This window comes from Zonotrichia albicollis, chromosome 16 (assembly GCF_047830755.1).
Source record: "Zonotrichia albicollis isolate bZonAlb1 chromosome 16, bZonAlb1.hap1, whole genome shotgun sequence".
Classification (NCBI taxonomy): Eukaryota; Metazoa; Chordata; class Aves; order Passeriformes; family Passerellidae; genus Zonotrichia; species Zonotrichia albicollis.
In genome coordinates this window covers 4290296-4309149 of record NC_133834.1, presented here as the reverse complement: position 1 = coordinate 4309149, position 18854 = coordinate 4290296, and the positions used below count along the sequence as shown (strand labels likewise).

At 51.6% G+C, this 18854-nt stretch overlaps 1 protein-coding gene across 2 annotated transcripts; it reads left to right on the top strand.

Annotated features, from left to right (window-relative positions):
- The first annotated feature begins 2200 nt into the window (after positions 1 to 2200).
- AMZ1 (archaelysin family metallopeptidase 1) lies at positions 2201 to 18794 on the top strand. 2 transcript variants are annotated; one of them, XM_005487404.4, is made up of 7 exons: positions 2201 to 2962; positions 10496 to 10826; positions 11436 to 11603; positions 12467 to 12595; positions 12921 to 13084; positions 14500 to 14676; positions 18094 to 18794. In XM_005487404.4, the coding sequence occupies exons 2-7, from the start codon at positions 10523 to 10525 to the stop codon at positions 18661 to 18663; spliced, it is 1512 nt and encodes a 503-aa protein (XP_005487461.2). In that variant the 5' UTR covers positions 2201 to 2962; positions 10496 to 10522; the 3' UTR covers positions 18664 to 18794. The 2 variants fall into 2 exon arrangements, with proteins under 2 accessions (XP_005487461.2, XP_074409354.1); XM_074553253.1 differs by lacking the exon at positions 2201 to 2962 and adding an exon at positions 2971 to 3092.
- Positions 18795 to 18854: the final 60 nt, after the last annotated feature.

Sequence of the window (18854 nt, the reverse complement as noted above, 5' to 3'; positions counted from 1 at the left end):
ACTTTCAGAAAGTTTGCTTGTGTGCATTCGTGCTTTGTGGTAGCAGCACAAACTGAAATTAGGAGCACCATCCTGGAGGGATTTAGAAACCCATCACAAGAGCACAGCCTTCATCTCCTGAAATCAAGGTGGGGCCTCAAAGCCACCTCTTCACCTCCTCAGAGCAGAGACCACCACATTTCACCCCATCCTTGCTCTGCTGAGCACAGGAACATGTGCTTGGCTGACTCCCACATGGGGAGAGGCATCTTATCTGGAATAGAGAACACTATCACATGGGGAGATTTTCACTTTCCTCAGTAATTTGTTCCAGCAGCTAATCAACTTCATTCTTTAAAAAATTAATGCCTATTTTCTCATTTCAATTAGTCTGCCTTCAGCCTGCAGCTGTGGGTTTGGGCTGCCTCTTCTCTCTGGCTTACACAGCTCGTGGGTACCTGCCTTTTCTGCCCATGGAGCTATTTGTGTATCTACACAACTTTCTTTGACTAAAGAAAGCCTAAGAAAGCCTAAATTCTAGTCTCAGGCAGCACTTTGGGGATTTTTTCATTCTGCTCCTCCCTGAGGATGTGCTGCCCCATGAAGTTTCCTGCACTCACCTGCCCAAGGCATGCACCCCTGCATTTTACATCCTGCCGTGGTCGTGGCTGCTCCAGGAAACACAGCTTTGCACAAACAGCTGATTTCAGAGCAGAATGGTGACTGCTGCTGATCACTGCAGATAAAGGCCACTTGTGGTGAGCCCCACGTCCGTGCTGTGACCAGCTCTAGTGACAGCTGAGCCAATGCTGAGGGAGTGCAGCTGTCCTGGAGCCCTTCCTCTCCCTGCACAGCTCCAAATCCCCATCCCTCTGATTCACTGCTCTCTGCACCTCCTAACCAGTCTTCTCATCTGAGTTTTGACCACCTCCTGCTCCCTTTTCCCTTCCTTTTCTACTGATGCTCTCTTGATAAAACCACTTGTCTCCTAGAAAGTCAGAGAGTGAGCTGTGGCTGTTTCCTCATCACCGTCCCTGCCTCCCTCTCCCTCACAAGGACTGCCCACCTCCCCCTGTTCCTGTCCAGGATAAATGCATCATTATGAGAACATTTAACCACAACACCAGCGCTGTTTACCTGTGCTGGTCAGTCAGTGGGCTGGCAGCCAAGCCAACTACTAATTTTTAAGTTTACAAGAGGTTCAACAAAAAAATAATTGTGCATTTTGGGAGCACACTGTATCAGTGCATCTGGTTTTCCACTTCACAGCTTCCTCGTGTAGGAGCTGACTCTTGTTATGGCTCTAAACATGTTGATGGTGTACTCAGAGCAACTCATAAATACATAATTTAAGTAATTAATACAAATAAAGTCTCATTACAAGCAGCAACCAATTAAAACAGCTAAGAGGGCATCTCCTGTGCTTTGGGTAGCAGCTGAAGTGGAAGAAGATGCTGTTGCAAGGCCTCAGAATTCCCTCCTGCCTTTCCCACACGCTGAATCTCAGGAAGGTTTCCCACAAGGAAGATTCACGAGCAGTGTCTGCTGCCAGGAGAAGCTGCTGCTTTGCCTTGGCCTGATTATGAGAGCAGCAAATTAGGGCAATTTTTCACCAGTGATGCTGCCAGTGCCTTCAGAGCAATGCAGGTCCCAGGCACGCAGGCTGCAGCAGGGATGCTCTCATCCTGCTGCTCGCTAATCCTGCAGCATGGCATGCAGTCATCGGCCACGACAGGTCCAGGACATCCTGGTGGCCCTTGCAAGCCCCAAGGTTGTGCTGGGTGCGCAGATGGCATTTGGGCTGCCAGCACTGCTACAGCCCCTGAGGCTGTAAAATATATTTTTTTTCCTAATGTGAGTTTATGTCACTTAGGGACACACTTGCGTCCCAGCCCGGGTATTCCTTCTTCCTCCCATCCAGGGATGGCAGAAGTGAGGGATCAAAGCGCTGAAGAGGATCAAAACATGAAAGGCAGAATAAATGAAGCCATGAAGAAATGGGAACAGAGATCCACTCCTTCAATGTAATTAACCTTTCCAAGAACAGATAATATTCCCGAATTAAAGGACATCGTGGGACACAGAAATGCATCCGGGTCATGTGGGAGCGATGCTGCGAGCGAGGCATCAAGGCGAATGCAAACACGGCTCCAGGGCGGGGATGGCACCAGCCACCGGCACAACCAGTCCCCAGACATCCCGGCTCTCGTTGGAGCGCAGATTAAAGGGTTCCCACCCCCCGGCAGCGCCGCGCTGCTCCGCCCGGGCTCTCTGGGGAGTGCGCTTCCCCAAACCGGGGCCGCGTGCGCTCCCTGCCCTCTCCGGGCTCCGGCAGCCCAGCGGGACCCGCCGCCACCGCCGCCACCGGGCCCGTCCCGACCCCGCACCCCGTGTCCTTCCTGCACCCCGTGTCCCCTGCCGCTCCCCGTGTCTGCCACCCGCACCCCGTGTCCTGCTCCCAATCTCCATCTGCTTCGCGCACCCCGTGCCCTTTCCGCACCCCGTGTCCTGTGCCTCCAACTCGTGTCCCCTCCCGGACTCGGTATCCCTCTCTCACCCCGTGCCCTGTCCCTGTCCCCCCGTCCTGTCTCTATCCCCGTGTCCCTCTCTCACCCCGTGTCCTACCCCTGTCCCCGTGTCCTATCTCCGTCCCCCTGTCCCTATCCCCCAGTCCTGTCCCCGTGTCCCGTCCCTGTCGCGGTGTCCCCTCTCCCGGCCGCTCCCCGCGGGCGCCCCCCGGCGGTTGCCCCTGGCGCGGCAGGAGGCGGCTCTGCGCGGCCGCTCGGCGAATCCCGCGGGCTCCCGGCGGCGGGGCCGAGCCCCCCTTTGCTCCCCCTTTTCTTCCTCCTCCTCCTCCTCCTCCTGCTGCTGCTCCTCCTGCCGCCGCCGCCGCTGCCGGGCTCCGCTCCGCCTCGCCAGCCCCGAGCCGGGTGCCCCGGCCCTGCCGCTCCTCCCGGCCTCCGCAGTCCCGGCCCGGCCGGCGGTGAGTGCTGTCCTGTCCTGTCCTGTCCCCCCGGGCAGATCGGGGGTGTCGCGGGGTCGCCTCAGCGGGGGAGGGCACGGCCAGGCGGGAAGGAGGGTCCGGGCGGCCCCGGAGTGCGGCGGGACCCCAGGTGGGTGACGGGCACCGCCCCGGGGTGACGGGCACCGCTCCGCGGGTGAGGGCGGCCACGCTCGGGGCATCTCCCGGGGAACGAGCAGCGCTTCCCGGCCACAGCATCGCTCCGCGGGCCATGGTGGCCGTGCTCGGGGCATCCTCCCCCGGTGGCGGCGGGTCACGTTTTAGGGCATCCTCCTGCGGGGGCTGGTGACCGCGCTCGGGGCATCTCCCGCCGGGGATCAGGGACGGCGCTGCGGTCAGCATCCCCAGGGCTCCGGAGGTCCTGCCCGGGCACTCTCGGTGCACCCTCCGGGGGTTTGCGGTGCCGGGCTGAGCTCGGTGTTCGTGCTTGGTGCATCGTCCCAGAGTGCTGGGGGACTCATTCCCTCCCTGCACACCCACCCGTGTGATTCCCGCACCGGGGACCAGCATCCACAGCCCCTTTTCCACCTCAGCGGGGCCGGGGCTGTTCAGGTGTCCCAGGAGCAGCTCCTGCAGCCCTTCCAGAACATGCCTCGCACGCAGTAGCCCCGATCAGCGCTGGCTGCTGATCAGCTACAGGCGGCCCCTACCGTGGCTTTGGGCTCTGTCGGTGTCCCCCCCATCCATGCTGGCTCCGGTAGTTACACCCCGGAGCCCCTTCCTTCCCCTGGGCTGTGAAATGCCCACAAACATCCCCGACCTGGCGGCACCGCTTAAAAAGCTCTGGCTGTGCTGGGAGGAGGCGGCACCGCATCCCCGAGCCTTTTTACCTTTTCACCGCGGGATGAGGCGCTTTCACTCCGCCCGTGCTCCAGGGAATACCCACCCTCGGCCGTACCTGTTTGGGAGTTCATCCGTATGGAAAACGCAGCCGCTTCCCTGGCTGACACCGGGGCTGTCTCGCAGAGACCATTTAGTCTGTCTAGACAAGTATGATGAAGAGCAAAGTGCCTGGAGCTGAGTGATTAGAGCTCGGCTATCTCTGCAGTGCTGCGTTTGTTGTACAGCTCTGATAGATGCTGCTCCGTGCTTTTGGATCTCTGGTTAGCGAGTGCACAGCACGCAGACATGGATTGTGGAGGATTGTTTCATGTCAGAGGCAGGGAAGGAGAACACAGGCAGCCCTTCATCACATGTGTGCATGGGAGAAGCAGCACAGGCACTTGAACCAGACTAAAACGAACAGAGAAAACTCTGAAAATGGTGAATAAATGGGTGATGAGGGGGAGGAGGGGGAAAGGCACGTACTGCCAGCTTACTTTCTGCAGGCTAGCACAGAGAAGTTCATGAATGTTTGTGTGACACTTAGAAAGCCTCAAATGGCAGGCACTGAAAAATAGGGTAGTGCTTTGTACGAGCATAGAATAAATAAAACCTGTGGAAGAGAAGGCTGAACCGAGGGATAATGTATGTCCTCAGGACGTATTAAAATGAAGCACAGCACATTGAGAGAGCAGGCTTTAACATAAAACAAAATCAAAGGCAAAGTGGACGTGTATGTGTTCTTAAATACTTAAGAACACTTAAATAAGAATATTTAAATAAGGACAAAAGGAAGCATCTGCCTCCATCTTAGGTATTTAATGACCTTTACAAGTCTTGTCTTTCACCTTGCAAACCTTTTTTGCATATTGTGGAGTTGTCCATCTAAGTTGTCCAGCAGTCCAAGTTAATTAATGAGGCAGATTCCTGGGAGGACAAACTTCCAGGGCTGAGTCTTGCAGCAGAAACACATCAATCACAGCTCCAATAGGACAGGCAGCTTCTCCTCCTGGTAACTGCACGTGTGAATCCCTGAAGCTTTCCACAGCACCAGGAATGACTCTTCCCAAGACCATCTGTTTCTGAGCCACAGACATATTCTAGAGACATTACACACAAATATTATTGGGATCTGGCACTACGTGAGGCCAGAATGCTTTATCTGAGTTTCTGGGCTGGAACACTCACAGATCTGACTCAGTGCTCTGTGGCCACTTAATGCCAACTGGACAGAGGATGCCAGAGCTCCATGGGGGTGCAAGCAGAGGGCTGAGCAGGTCCAGAGTGGATTTTCTCTGTGAGCAGAGGGGATTGGTTCTGAAAACTGCTGAGTATCTCAAAACCAGGTCTGAGCCTGGGCAAAGAGATTTGGTGTGACCCCAGGAGCTGAGCCTACTCAGCAGGCAAAGCCTGGCTCTGTGTTGAGCTCCGTGAGGAAGGAGCTGGACCAGTGAGAATTTTATTTGGAGCAGAGCTTCTCAGTCAAGAAAAATCTCTTTCTATACCTGTAAACAAATAAATTGAGAAAATTGCTTTCAGGCTGTCATGGGTGCAATACTGGGAAGCACTAAAAAGGAGAAGCTGGGTGTCTGCAGTAGCAGACACCCAGTGCAAATCTCAGGGAAAGAGCTATTAAGTAACTGGAGCATGTGTTGATAATTAGTTATCGCTCGTTATGTTTGCTCTGGGCTTTCCATTTCTGTTGACTGGCGATGAATTTTCTGCACTATCACTGCTTGTTTACAGTACAGCACCTACCAAAGGTAATTAATCAGTGTTAAGAGACCCTGCTAATGTCCCTCTGACACACAAAGAGCCAGGTAAAGTCAGTTTGCCTCCAATTACTTCACAAGAGCTGAGAGGGGAAGGGAACAGAGGGAATCTCCTTCTGTGCATCTGCAGTGCCTTTGGGAGAGTGAGAACTAGAAGTTACTTACAAGTTAGCTTATAAAATAAATAACTTTAGAAAGACCTGAAAAATTATACAATCTTTGCAATGTTAGGGTCAAATTCTATATGATACCAAATAACTTCATAATGCACTGAGTGCCCTTTCTGGACCTGTACATGGAATTTCTTCACACAAGACCATCCCTATCTTGTCAGAATATCCCAAATGAGCTCACACTGTATGATATTGCCCTGGCCTTTGGAAATCATCCTGTTTCTGTCAGCCCCAGGCATATCTATCCAAGAAAGCAATGTCAATATATTAGAGAATAAATGACATATCTATGAATTACAAACAGAATAATTCATAGGTAATTTTCAATTACAGAGAATAATTTATATGTGTCTGATTTGCAGAGAGAATTATTTATGAGTAACCTGAATTGCACATGAAGCACATTAACAGGTTACTGTGGGAAAGGGAGTGTACAGACTGCTCAGGTGTCTCGTGCTGAGCCTGGGTTTTGGGGTGTTTCTTGTGAAAACACTCACCATGAAAACACAATCTGTCAGTTCCATAGTAAAGAGATTTGTGTAATGTGCCCAATCTGGTCTGAAACCTCAGAGTGGTGCTGAAAGCCTCAGGGAGTGTGTTGGATCTTCTGCCTTGTGGAGCACCACGAGCAGAAAGGCCACAATTGGGGTCCTACAATTTAATCCTTGGGGAAGGCTGGAAAAGACAGGCAGGAAAAAACAAGGAGCCAAGTGCCAAAACCTTTGGGTTCTCTGTGTCTCCTCTGCCCTGTGTGGAGGTGATGATGGATGCTATGAAATATGCAAATAACAGAAAAAGAGGAAAATCTCCAGGGACTGGATGAGATCCCCAGCAAGGCTCCTTCCCTGCCCCTGGATCCTCCACATGTTCCATCCTGCACACGGGGACTTTGGTTGCTCCTTCACATCACAGAATCACTGAGGTTGGAGAGACCTCTAAGATCATCAGGTCCAACCTTCATGGATCTCATGTGGTCCAACACAGTTACTCCTGGTTTAGGAAAAATTACAATGTTAGCAAATGGCTGTGAGATGGAGCAACAAAATGTGTACTGGGAACAGGATGTTTTCCTAATGGTAAAATAAAAAACAGAACAGGAGTGGATATGGGGAGTGTCTCCACTTGCAGCAGATCTCTAGATTATTATTTTGCTTAAAGCATTTTCCTAAGTACAACTACAAATTACTGGCCTTTTAAACAAAAGGAGTTACTTTCTCCTCCCCAGGACTTGCTGGTCAGGTCCCACAGCTTGTTATTTAACAAGGGGCCAAATCAGCCTCTTTAAAGGCAGAACATCTTCTGAAATACCTGAAGGGCAGGAGGATGCATTGGTGCTTGCACTTCTTCATCCTCACTTTGTCATCTTAAAAACTGAGTTGGGAAAGAAACTATCCAAGCCCAAGTGCCATTCCCTCCTGAGCCTCAGGGAGTTACACCAGGCACCCTCAGCACAAGAACTAAAATTATAAAGCCCTGTAGCTCTGCTCCAGTTAAATTAAACACCACATCCATATATTAGACCGAGACAAATAACATCTACTATGGCTAATGTGGTAAAAGAGCTTCTGTTTTCAACCACTAAAGTTGGTACATAAAATTTTTCTGAAGCGTTAATTTTCTCCATTGAAGTATTTTAGAAAACTTACTAAAGAGAAGTAATTGTCTTGGATTTGGGGAGTGTAATGGGTTGAGCTGTTCTGTTGCAAGCAAAGCCAGACTCTCCAGGAGAAGGAGGCACATGCAATTCCAGACTAAATTCCTGCAAATGCCTCCCTGTGCCTGAGCTTTTGAACCACTGAAGCGTCGTCATGGGCACCCTTGGGCATGAGGAGCATCACAGAACAGCCATGGACACAGCTGGAATGTCTGGAGCTGGGTGAATGTCCCCTTTTAGGAAGTCTAGGGGAACAATGTATATCCCATAGCTTTGGGCTCACACTGCACTCCACGAGGGACCCTGAGGGGAACACTTACAGGACTGTGCACGCATTGTATTTGCTGTCACATACATCCACTCTTTGCTGCTTCCCATTTAGCTGAGAAAAATCCATTCATTTTCTGACCAGCTCCCCCTCCCCAGGCCAACACTCCAGTTGTTGCCCAAAACATTAATGAAAGCAGCTCATGCTTCCAGAAACTGAAATTTAAATCCTTTAACACGATCAGTCTCGACCTGGACCAAGTGCAATGTCTCTTCCTTGACTTGCACTGGGCAGGCAAAAGCATCACAGGGAGCTGAAAATTGCCAAGAGCTCCCAGTGGACATTCTGCAATCACCAGGAAAAGGATGCTTGGATTTAACGTTGTGCAGAACAAGTGAAATCTTGTCCATTAGGAAAATGCCAATCTTCACCCTAATCCAAGGCAGAACTCCTGATGACCTGCTGGGGTCAGACTCTCTCTTTGTGCTCCCAAATCTGGAAGGAAGTCAGAAGTGTAGAGATTTGGGTCACCAAGTGCAGGGAAACTTCAGAGAAACTCTTGCTGCTCCCTGGAAAAACCTGCTGGAACAATTTGGACAATTTTGGGCAGTAAGAAGAACAGAGAAAATATCACAGATTTTTTTCTAAACTTTCACTGGATTAGGAACCTTGTAGCACTTCAGGTCCCCCCATGCCACCTGCTGTCAGCCTTTAATGCAAGTGAAATACAAAGCTTGCAAAAATGAAAGAAAACTGCTTTTCCACTCCCACTCCAAGCTACACACTCTTAGAGACAGAAAAGATCACACTAAATGAGCCCTTTTAAGGACTACCAATACACACACAGCTCTTCCCAAGGGTTAGATGAGAAGGAATGCACTGTTAATTTTAATGGGCTGCCACTTTCCTCTCACAGTGCAAACCACCTCTGCATAACTGAGGAGAGGCTTTGGCTCATGTTGGTACTACTTTTTTTAAATATTGAATTTTCTTAATCATATTGATGTCCTCAGGGGCCACTGAATGCCACTTGCCTAGCAGAACTAGGCTAAAGACCTACTTAAGTTATATACTGAACCAGTTCCTCCTTAAAATATTTAATCTCTCTATTTTTTTTCCCTGTGATTGAATGCTGCTGCTAGAGCAGTGATGGTCAGCAGCTGATGCATTTGGTGTCAGAAAGCCAGAAAGTTTTTCTGGCTCCTTTTAAGTTACTATGAACTTGCCTAGAGGAAGGTAACACTGATTCCTGGAAACCCTGGGCTTTTGTGCACATATTCCCCAAATTTCCCATTCTGCTGTGAACAGGTGGAACACTTACCTGTGGTAGGCAAAAAGCTCAAAGCACTGCTCCAAAATGCTCCAGTTCTGCTTGGCATGGTCTCCTTACAAAAAGGAAAAACCCAGACATGGATTAGTCATGGGGGGTTGTGCTTTGTTTTCTCTTTTTCTTCCCTCTCCCCAAGGTGTTCACTGGCACCTCTCCAAGTGCGTAAACTGCAGTGGGAAATAGGTGCTAGGAATAGGAATAAGGAATAGAAGTAGGAATAGGAATTCTGCAGCTTTGGGGAATACTGGCCTTAGACAGGATCCTGGAGAGGATATTTCCAGGATGCTCCAAATTAGTTTCTTTGTGCTGCAGGCTTTCATTTGCTCTTTATTTACCACTTGACATCATCCCCAGCGTGCTGATGCTAACACAGTGTGACATGAAGCTGTTCATGAAAGGACACGATGGCAATGGGCCCGAGCATGTCCTGCTAGAGAGGCACCACCAGCCTCGCACAGCAAGTCCCACCTTGGCTGGGCAAACCTCCCCAAATCCTGCGGCCTGACAACAGCACTGGGAACCCTGGGATAATAGCTAGGATTAAAAGGCGTTAGAGGAAATTGTCACCAGAGAACAGCTGCTTTCACTGGTGTCAGATGAGGCAGAAGTCTAGGCTTCTGATCAACAGATAAAGACCAACATCAGCCTCTTTGTTCCTGACATGGACTTGTTCCAAGGAGTGTGGTTTATCCCAAGCAAATAGGAGCACCACAGCCTACAAGGTCCAGTGCAACCAGTTACACAACACTCAGAGGTATTTCCCATCTTATTGGGGCTTCAGGATAGAGCACCAAAAACCCCAAACCAGTCAAGCCGTCTGGTTTACTCAGGACACCCAGCACCATTTTGGGGCTGTGCATTTTTGAGCACCATGTCCTGGGAGAGGGTCCCCTGGCCAGTGACATCCATGGGGATGTGGAGAACCCATAACAGCCTCTCCCACATGGAGCATAGGGCCTGGAGCACAGTGTGCAGTGTTTATAGAATCCCACCACACCCTGCAGCTGGGGTATTGGTGCTCATTGCTGCAAGGGCCAAGCGTGAGGAGCTTTCCTGTCTCTGCCAGGGCTCGGTGCTGATGGCCATGTCCGCCAGGTGTGAGGGTTCCTATCCCCTGCCAATGCCGGGTGCTGACGGCCGTGTCCCCCACACATGAGGAGTTTTCCCGTCCCTGCTGATGCTGGGCACCGAGGCCATGTCCCCCAAGTCTGAGGCGCTTTTCTGTCCTTGGCGAGGCCGTGCGCTGATGGCCATGTCCCCCAAATGTGAAGAGTTTTCCTATCCCTGCTGAGGCCAGGCGCTGATGGCCGTGTCCCATCTGTGGCAAGGCCTGGTGCTGATGGCCGTGTCCCCCAAATGTGAGGCACTTCCCTGTCCCTGACAAGGCCGGGCACTGATGGCTGTGTCCCCCAGGCATGACGAGTTTTCCAGTCCCTGGCGAGGCCGGGTGCTGACGGCCGTGTCCCCTCCCTCAGGCCGCGCCGCCGCCGCGCAAACCCGCCATGCTGCAGTGCAAACACGCGCAGGAGTTCAGCTTCGGGCCCCGCGCTCTGAAGGACGCGCTCATCTCCACGGACCCCGCGCTGCAGGAGCTCTACGCCAAGGCCTTCTCCAGGGCCGAGAAGCTGTTCCTGTCCGAGGCCTACAACCCCCAGCGCACGCTGTTCTGCACGCTGCTCATCCGCACGGCCTTCGACTGGCTGCTCAGCCACCCCGATGCCCCCGAGGACTTCGAGACCTTCTACCACGCCATGCTGAGGAGGAAGCAGAACTTCTGTCGAAAGCACATTTACCTGCAGCCTATAGGTAATGGGGGGATCTTCACTGGGCTGCCTGGAGAGGCACAGGGGGGCGGTGGGTGGTGCTGAGTGCTGCTAACACCCTCCTCTAAGGACTCACCTGCAAATGCAATGGCCAGAGCAAAGACAAGTGTAACAGGCAGGGCTCTGACATGCCCCCAGTCCAGAGTCACAAGTTGTGGTGGTAGACCTGCCATATAAATGGTATGTGTGCCCCTGGGTGAGGCTCGCTATGAATTTATGCATATATGTATATCAAAGTATGAAACAATGCTGGAAAAACCAGCATTTCTGGAGGTCTGTCTCTGATGGTTCATTAAACACAGCCACCCGTTCCCACGTTAATCATTCTGCACAACTTAAGCAGGAGAAAACCTTCCAGCACATCTGCTCTGCTAATGAGAGCATACTAATGCCTTGAGCAACCTCTTAGAAAGAGCTCCCTCTCCTCCTCTATATCCATAACCACCCAGAGGTGTTCACCACATCCCAGAGTAAGCAATGAGCTCCAGAATGATCCAGCCTCTCCAGTTGCTGTGGCCAGTGCCACAAAACCCCATCAGAGCCTAAAGCTCACCCTGGCTGTGAGGCACTGACAGAGAGCTTCTCCCCTCAGATTTAATCGAAGGCCCCGCTGGGCTCTCGCTGCTGGATTCCCTGCAGAGCTGTGTGGAGTCTTTCTTCCTGGGCCTGCGTGTGAAGTGCCTTCCCTCCATCCCAGTCTCCTCCATCCACTGCTGCTTCCGCCACAGCCGGGACTCGGACAGGGTGCAGCTCCACGCAGGTGAGCCAGGATCAGCAGCAGGGAGCCCACAGAGACACCAGCCTGGCACACGGGCACGAGCTCTGCCCTAGGAAATGCCTGACACAGCCTTCATTGCCTGCGCCGGGAGGGGATGAGGAAGGGAGTGAAAAGGCAGAAATCCTGTTCCCATGGAAAGGCCAGAGCTTTGAGGCTGGAAACAGGAATAAAAAACAAAGTGGCTTTCATCATATTTTCCTCTGCTGTTTGTGTTTTTCACTGCTATTATGTTTAGGTCCAGCTCTGGATCGGATCAGCTCTGCGGGAAGGCTCTGTTGATTTGGTGCAAGTCTGAGTTCTCCCATCCCCTGTCCACAGCCAAAGTAAATTATTGGCCTGGGTGGTGCAGAGGGAGAACTCACAGGCCTTTCATGATAGGAAATTTGGGTTCAAGAGTCACAAGTTCCCCAGGGGACTGGGTTTGCCAGCTGCTCAACTTGCGCTGCACAAACATCCACCTGGAATGAGGTGTTTGCAGGTACCATGGGCAGCACATGCTCAGCACAGACCCAGCACTGCAGCCCTGGGGCTGTTCCAGCTCAGTTCTGAACTGCCTGTAGGGAAATTCTGCTCCCAGGTGCTCATTTCCACGGGTTAGTACTGAATTCATCAGCATCTCTGCTTTGTTTTGACTCTGTGCCCAGCACCACTTCCAAATTCAAGTCCTCTCTGATTTGAGAGATGGGCTACACAGCCATGGTTCTCCACCTGAGATGATGAATCCAGCAGCTCTGCCTGCCTGTGGGCTTGGATTACATCCTCCTCCCCATCAGCAGCAGAAATTCTGGCTCTGTGCCTTCCAGGGATTCCTCATTTAAATGAGCATCTTTCTTGTTTTTGTGCAGATGGGATCCTGAATTTCCTGAAGAACAACAAGCCCATGGATGCCCTGTGTGTCCTGGGACTTACCCTGCTGGACCTTTACCCATGTGAAACCTGGAGCTTCACATTCAGCAAATTCCTGCCAGGACAAGGTGGGCTGGTGTCCCATGGTGATCCAGCACAGTGTGGGAATAAGGCAGCACTGTTCCAAAAAGCCCTTCCCTGTGAGACTGGAATAGCAAAATCTCATCCTTAATTTGCTGTTCCCTGGTAAGAGGAACTTTCCCCCAATGTGAAATTAGGGGGATCAGAGCTCCTGATCCAGGCAGAGGTGATACCAACCTTTGGGGGAGTGGGTCTTACCATACCCAGTGTGCCCAGCTGGACTGTGCTCCCACAGCTGTATTTTCAGGCTGCCTAAGGTGAGAGACAGCTGTAAAAGAGCAGATGCCTGACTTTACTCCTCTCTCTTCACAGAAGTGGGAGTCTGCAGCTTTGCCAGGTTTTCTGGGGATTTCCCCCAGGCTGGTTGTAGCAGCCTGAACCCACCCACGCAGAAGGAAGAGCTGTGTGAAGTCAGCAAGGAGGGCAGAGAGAGGACCCTGCAGTTCAGTGCCCAGGAGATGGTGCAGTGCTGTAAGGTAGGACCAGCAACCTCCTGCACCCTGTGCTTCTTCCTGGGTAGGGTTAAATATTGCAGGCCAGGGCACAAAACAGGCCTCAGCCCAGTGAAACAGCCATGAGACTGCTCCCAGAAGCACAGGCAGCCACAGCTAAGCCCACACTGAATTCAGACATAAAGAGCTTCCATTTTAGTGCACTGCATGGACAGCTCCTCCTCCCCTCACCACTGGAGCAAGTGACAACATCACTTATGGGGAGGCTACAGGACTTGTCTCAGAATGGTTTGGGTTGAAAGGGACCTTAAAGACCATCTTGTCCCAAATCCCTACCACAGGCAGGGACACCATCCACTAAACAGACTGTGTCATGGAGCAGGACTGAAACAGCCCTGCCCAGCTCCCAGGCTCATGCTTGGGTAATCCTGAGTATTTTTCTTGTCAGGCACAGCAGGGCTGATAGGGCACTTGAAGGATAATCAGAATATCTGGTGGGGCTGTGTGTAACTAATGGATGGCTGCAAAGGGTGACTCTGTCCTCCTCAGACACTGACATCTGTCAGGGGAGGGGTCCCTGTGCCATCCCTGTTACATGGATGGAGAAGAATAGAGAATAATATCTCAGCCAAGTCATCTATATAAATGCTGAGCCCTTGAAGCCCCCTCACCTCCAACACATCTCTTCATGAGTGCTGTCCTCCCTCATCCCAACATCTGCCATATTCCAACTCAGCCTCCAGTGCTCCTCCCCAAGCTGGCCCACACAGAGCAGGCACACCAGCACTTTCAAAGCCACTTCCCTTTGCTCCCCTGGTATTTGCTCAGGATTTTCTAGTTTGAGACCTCTTCCTGTAATAATTTTAAATTATATTAGGTGGCAATTGGAGGAGGAGAGGAGTCCTCCATCCTCAGCCTTTCCACAGTTGCCAATTCCCAAGGCAGTCATGCTTGGCCAGCTGACTCCAGCTCAGTTTTCTGCTTTGGCACAAATGTTAATGGAGTCTGTTCTGGAAGGACTCAGATCTGTTATTGCCAACAGCTTCTTGCACATTTCTCACACAGCCTGTGCTGCTCTTTTCAGGCCTCAGTGGGACTGGTTTTCCTCTTTAAAAAACCCCTAAAACAACAAAAACCACCACATTGTCCTTGAGGAAGAGCAGCAGCAGCACCAAACATTCTGCCTACAGGGCTCCCCACATCTGCCTCACCCACCCCTCCTTTTCCTGAACACAAACATGGAGCTGGGAAGAGGCAGCCAGGTTCTCCTGTCACCTTGGACATGCCTGGGCTAGGGAAGTGCCATTGCTGAGCAGGAGCTTGGTCAGACTGTGGGGGAGCAGGGAAAGTGGAACAGCAGAGGAGGAAGAGGAGGGGGCAGCAGTAACAGGAATGACCATGCTCACCATGCCCTGCTGCGATCTTTGCTTCCCTGCCAGGTGACCTGCCATGAGATCTGCCACCTGATGGGGCTGGGGACGTGCCGCTGGCTGCAGTGCATCATGCAGGGAGCCCTGAGCCTGGAGGAGGCGCTGCTGCGGCCGCTGGAGCCCTGCCCCATCTGCCTGCGCAAGCTGCAGCACGTCGTGGGCTTCAAACTCATCGAGCGCTACAGGGTGAGCCCCGAGCCCGGAGCTCCTGCGGCAGGGACAGGGCAGGGCCAGGCTGGCTCAGCCCAAACGCCAGCACTGGAGGTGCTGCAGCAGCATGCTGAAGGCAGGAGATCTCAGGCGATCTCAGTGCACGGTGCTGAGGCACCTCACACCTGAACATTGGGGTGTTCTACCCAGGCTCTGACCAATAGAGCACTCTGCACACTTCCAGGGCTTTTGGGTCTTCCCAGGGGACACTGCCACAGCCCAACCACACTTTCCTACTCCCAAAAACGAGGTGGGAAGGGCAGGCAGACTGCAAGCAGGAGCAGCAGTGAGTGCAGGGATTCCCACAGCTGCGCCCTTTCCTGTGCCACCCTGGATTTCTGCCTCCCTGGGGCTACTGGGAACAGGGAGGAAACATCATGTGTGTACTTTGCTGCAATTCCTCTGTTTAAATTTATGAGAAAGGATCCCAAATTATTACCCCCAGTATGTGGAGGGTCCCAAACTCATCTTTTCTCACCCATACCACTTTCTCACCACATTTAGACAGATCAGGAACAGTGCTAACACACTCTTAGCTCTTGAAAGGGTTTTCTACCTCTGCTGTCCAAAAAGCAGGATTCAGTAGCCAAATGGTTGGTGGAGTAGAAATAATGTCCCCATTCTCACTCAGCACCCATCTTCTCCCTGGCTGTGATTCCTCCTGTCTGACACACATCATGCTCAGAGGCAGGATTTTCCTCACTGCCTATTTTAAAGTCTGTGGGTTGTATTTGTAACAAGATAGGAGCAGAATGAGAAAGGAGATGCCTCTGGTTTCATTCAGCATGGAATCAGATCCACAGAAGCATGGCAAAGACTGTAGGGAAACACACACACTTATCTGTGCTGCTGCCAGACCCTTCTCTGACTCTGTGGCTCTTTGGTCCCTACTTTGTCTGAGATGTGTCTAAATTGCCCAGACCACCAGAAGATTCAGCTTAAATAAAGCAAATAAATTCTGCTTTATTTAAACACCCAGCCTGTCAGCATCCAGCCAGTGCTTTCTAGAAGAGAATGGCCACCTGCATTCATCTTTTCTAGACATATTTTTGCCTTTACACCTGCAGCAAATACTGTAATTGGCTCAGCATCCTCTGAACACAAACCTTAAGGAATGATGCACTTGCCAAATGTCACATCTGCTTCCTTGAGAAGGCAAAGCTCATAAGCTGGTGTAAGACAGCTGTAATAATCTCTGTAAGAGGCTTTGCCATAGTGTTGAGAGGAGATATAAATGCCAGAGATTAATTAAATAGTTAAGGAACAGGACAGAAGAGGGCAGAAATCATTTGGATACAATAACAGAGAGCAAAGTTAACTTGCCAAGCATGTTAAGTGTAAGTCTGAAGTCACATTTCCTCTTGGAAACAATCACAGATCCCCACCTGCCACAAAACAGCTTCAGACACTCCTAAAAACCACAGGAAATGCCAGAACCGAGCTGTGCCTCAGCAGCAGCAGGTAACACTGCTCAGATCTGCAACTGAGACACAGTTTGGGGCAGGAAACCAGTCCTTAGGCAGCAGAAAGAGCTCCTCAACTTATTTATCTGAGTTGTACTCAGAACCACACTCCATTTTTTATCCCAGCTGATTATTCCAGCATGAGTCATCTTGAAAACTGAAAGCCAGTTAATTATCCTGGTGTTTCCCCACCACAATCAACATTTCCACATTTCCACCTGCTGCTTGTGCAGCATCCCAGGCTGTCCTCACATGGTGGCTGGATGAGTTTGCAGTGGCCACACACACACAGACAGCAGGTCTCAGTGACATCCTCGGGGTGGACATCCACTTCAGCTGCTCTTGCCTGCAGGTAAACAAAACCCACACAGAGCTCATCCCTTCCTGGTCAAACAGGAGAACATAAGAGGCTGCAGCCCTTCAAAGCCACCCAAAGTTCAAATGAAAAAGCCACCCAAAGGATGAGAGAGATTGAAGAGATTCTGGGAATTCAGGCAGTGATCCTGAGTAGATTATCCCCTTTTTTTTTTTTGCCTTGGACAGCCCAAATGTACTGTTGGAAAATCCACATCTCCACAGCCTTTTTTATTCCTGGGAATTGGGCTAAGTAGCAATTGGGATTCCTTCCCAGATTCACTATTCTTGGGAATGTAGAGCCATTACAAAATCTTGGTACAGCTTTCCAGTACTTTGCTGTCCCCTTCACTAGCCCAGCTCCCTCTGCAGCTTCTGGCACTGCCTTTGTTGGATAAGCCCAGAGGGAGGGAAGGCCCACTGGAGGTGGGACCAGGCAGGAGAAAAATTGTCCCTTTTCAATTTTTCTTGCCCCAGAGGGAGGGGACAGGGTGGATTAGCTAAGCTGAAAGAGTCCATTTTATTCCTGTACAGAATTCTTCCCCGAGGCTCCATGCTCAGACTGAAATGGGAAGCAGGGCTGATTTCTCCCACCCACTCAATTTGAGCTCTTTATCCTTTCTGTCACTTGCCTGAAGAGACAGCAATAGAGGAGGGGAGGAGGAGGGGGGCTGTGAGGGAAGGGAGCTGCACAGCGCTGGGAATCTCCTGCCTGCTCCTCAAACACTGCAGCTCCCCTGAGCTGAGCAGGGACGGATCCAGCTCCGTGCTGGCACACCGTGGGGACAGCCCAGGCTGATCCTGTCACTGCTGAGCCACTGGGGGCTCTGCAGATGGATCACTGGGAGCTACAGAGAGTAAAGGAGAACAAATAGGCCACAGGAGTGTGAGAAACTGAAAAACACACAAAAAACCTCAACACTGGCAGCAAGGCAGACAAGTTCACCTTTTACCCAGGATAACTGGAGTACTGTGGTTCATTCCCTAAAGCATAAGGAACAAATGTGCCAGGAGCAACCTGTTATATGCCTCATTGTGGCATTTAATATTTAAAAAGGAAATTGTCTCAGACATTTTCATTTCATTAATTCTTTCCTAGAATCAGCCTTCCCACTTGTTCATTTCAGCTCAGGAGGGGAAGAGCTATTCTTGGGAATAAAACACACGTTACCAGAGGCATTAACAACCTGATGAAACCCAATTCCTCACCACTATCTGAGGAGTTTCTATAATGACACAGTTTCCTCTGGAGAGGCATTGGTTTGCCTTTCCTAGAGACCACATTCACACAGCAGGGAGTGATCTGGTGCAGTTTTCTCCTTACCACCTTCAATAACAGGGCAGATAAAGTCCACATCTAACTGGAGGCAGCTCTGCCACAGTCCAAGTAAATGGGACAAGAGAAAGCTCCTGCTTTGTAGGGTCACCAGGAGCTGTCTGACCCCATTGTCTGGCAGAGAGGATCGTGGCAGCAGCAGCTGAGCCACCCAAGACAAACAGGTTTACCTGGCAAACACAGGGAAGGTGTAACTGCACTTCTCATCCTCCACAATGAAACCTTTCTCCTCTCACACAGAAGCTGTATGCCTGGACACAGACCGTGCTGTCCACGTGGCCAAGGCAGGAGTCAGCAGAGCTCTCAGCCTCCGAGGACATGCTCCCGTTCAGCTCCGACTCCGGGATGTGCTGCGAGAACGACTCCGAGGCCGTGACCTCCCTGTCCGAGCCGCTGACCCCCGACACCTGCAGCCAGGGCCTGTCCCTGGGGCCAGAGCTGGAGCAGGACGAGCAGCCCAGCTCCCTGCAGGAGGGGCAGGGCCAGCCCCGGCCCCCCGGGCACACCAAGGCCACGGACAGCATCAAGGATTACGAGCTGTGGCTGGAGATGTGCATCGCTGCCCTGGAGAGGAACGTCTCTGAGGAGGAGCTGGCTCAAGTGGACAAGAGTGTGGACGCCCTGGCTAAGTGGGAAATGTTCACAGGCCAGCTGCCTGCTATCAGGAAGGACCTGCCCTTTGCTAGGGACAGCACTGGGCTACGCAAAGTTCTTGGAGACAAATTTTCCTCCTTGCGGAGGAAGCTGAGTTCCAGAAAACTTTCCAAAGGGGAATCGTCCCCTCACCGCTGGCGCTGGGAGGACAACTAGGCTGGGGCTGCCTTGGGCCAGCTTTGCTCACCCCGCTGCTTCCAGCCTTCCTCACCCCAGGCTGTTGCTGTCTCAGAGAAACAGCAACTCCCCCCAGGAATAAAAGGTGTTTTGTTTTCTGAGATTGCTAACACAGTTTTGATGTGATTAGTTCTTCTCCAAGGGTTTTTGCTGAGTTGGTCTAAATGACA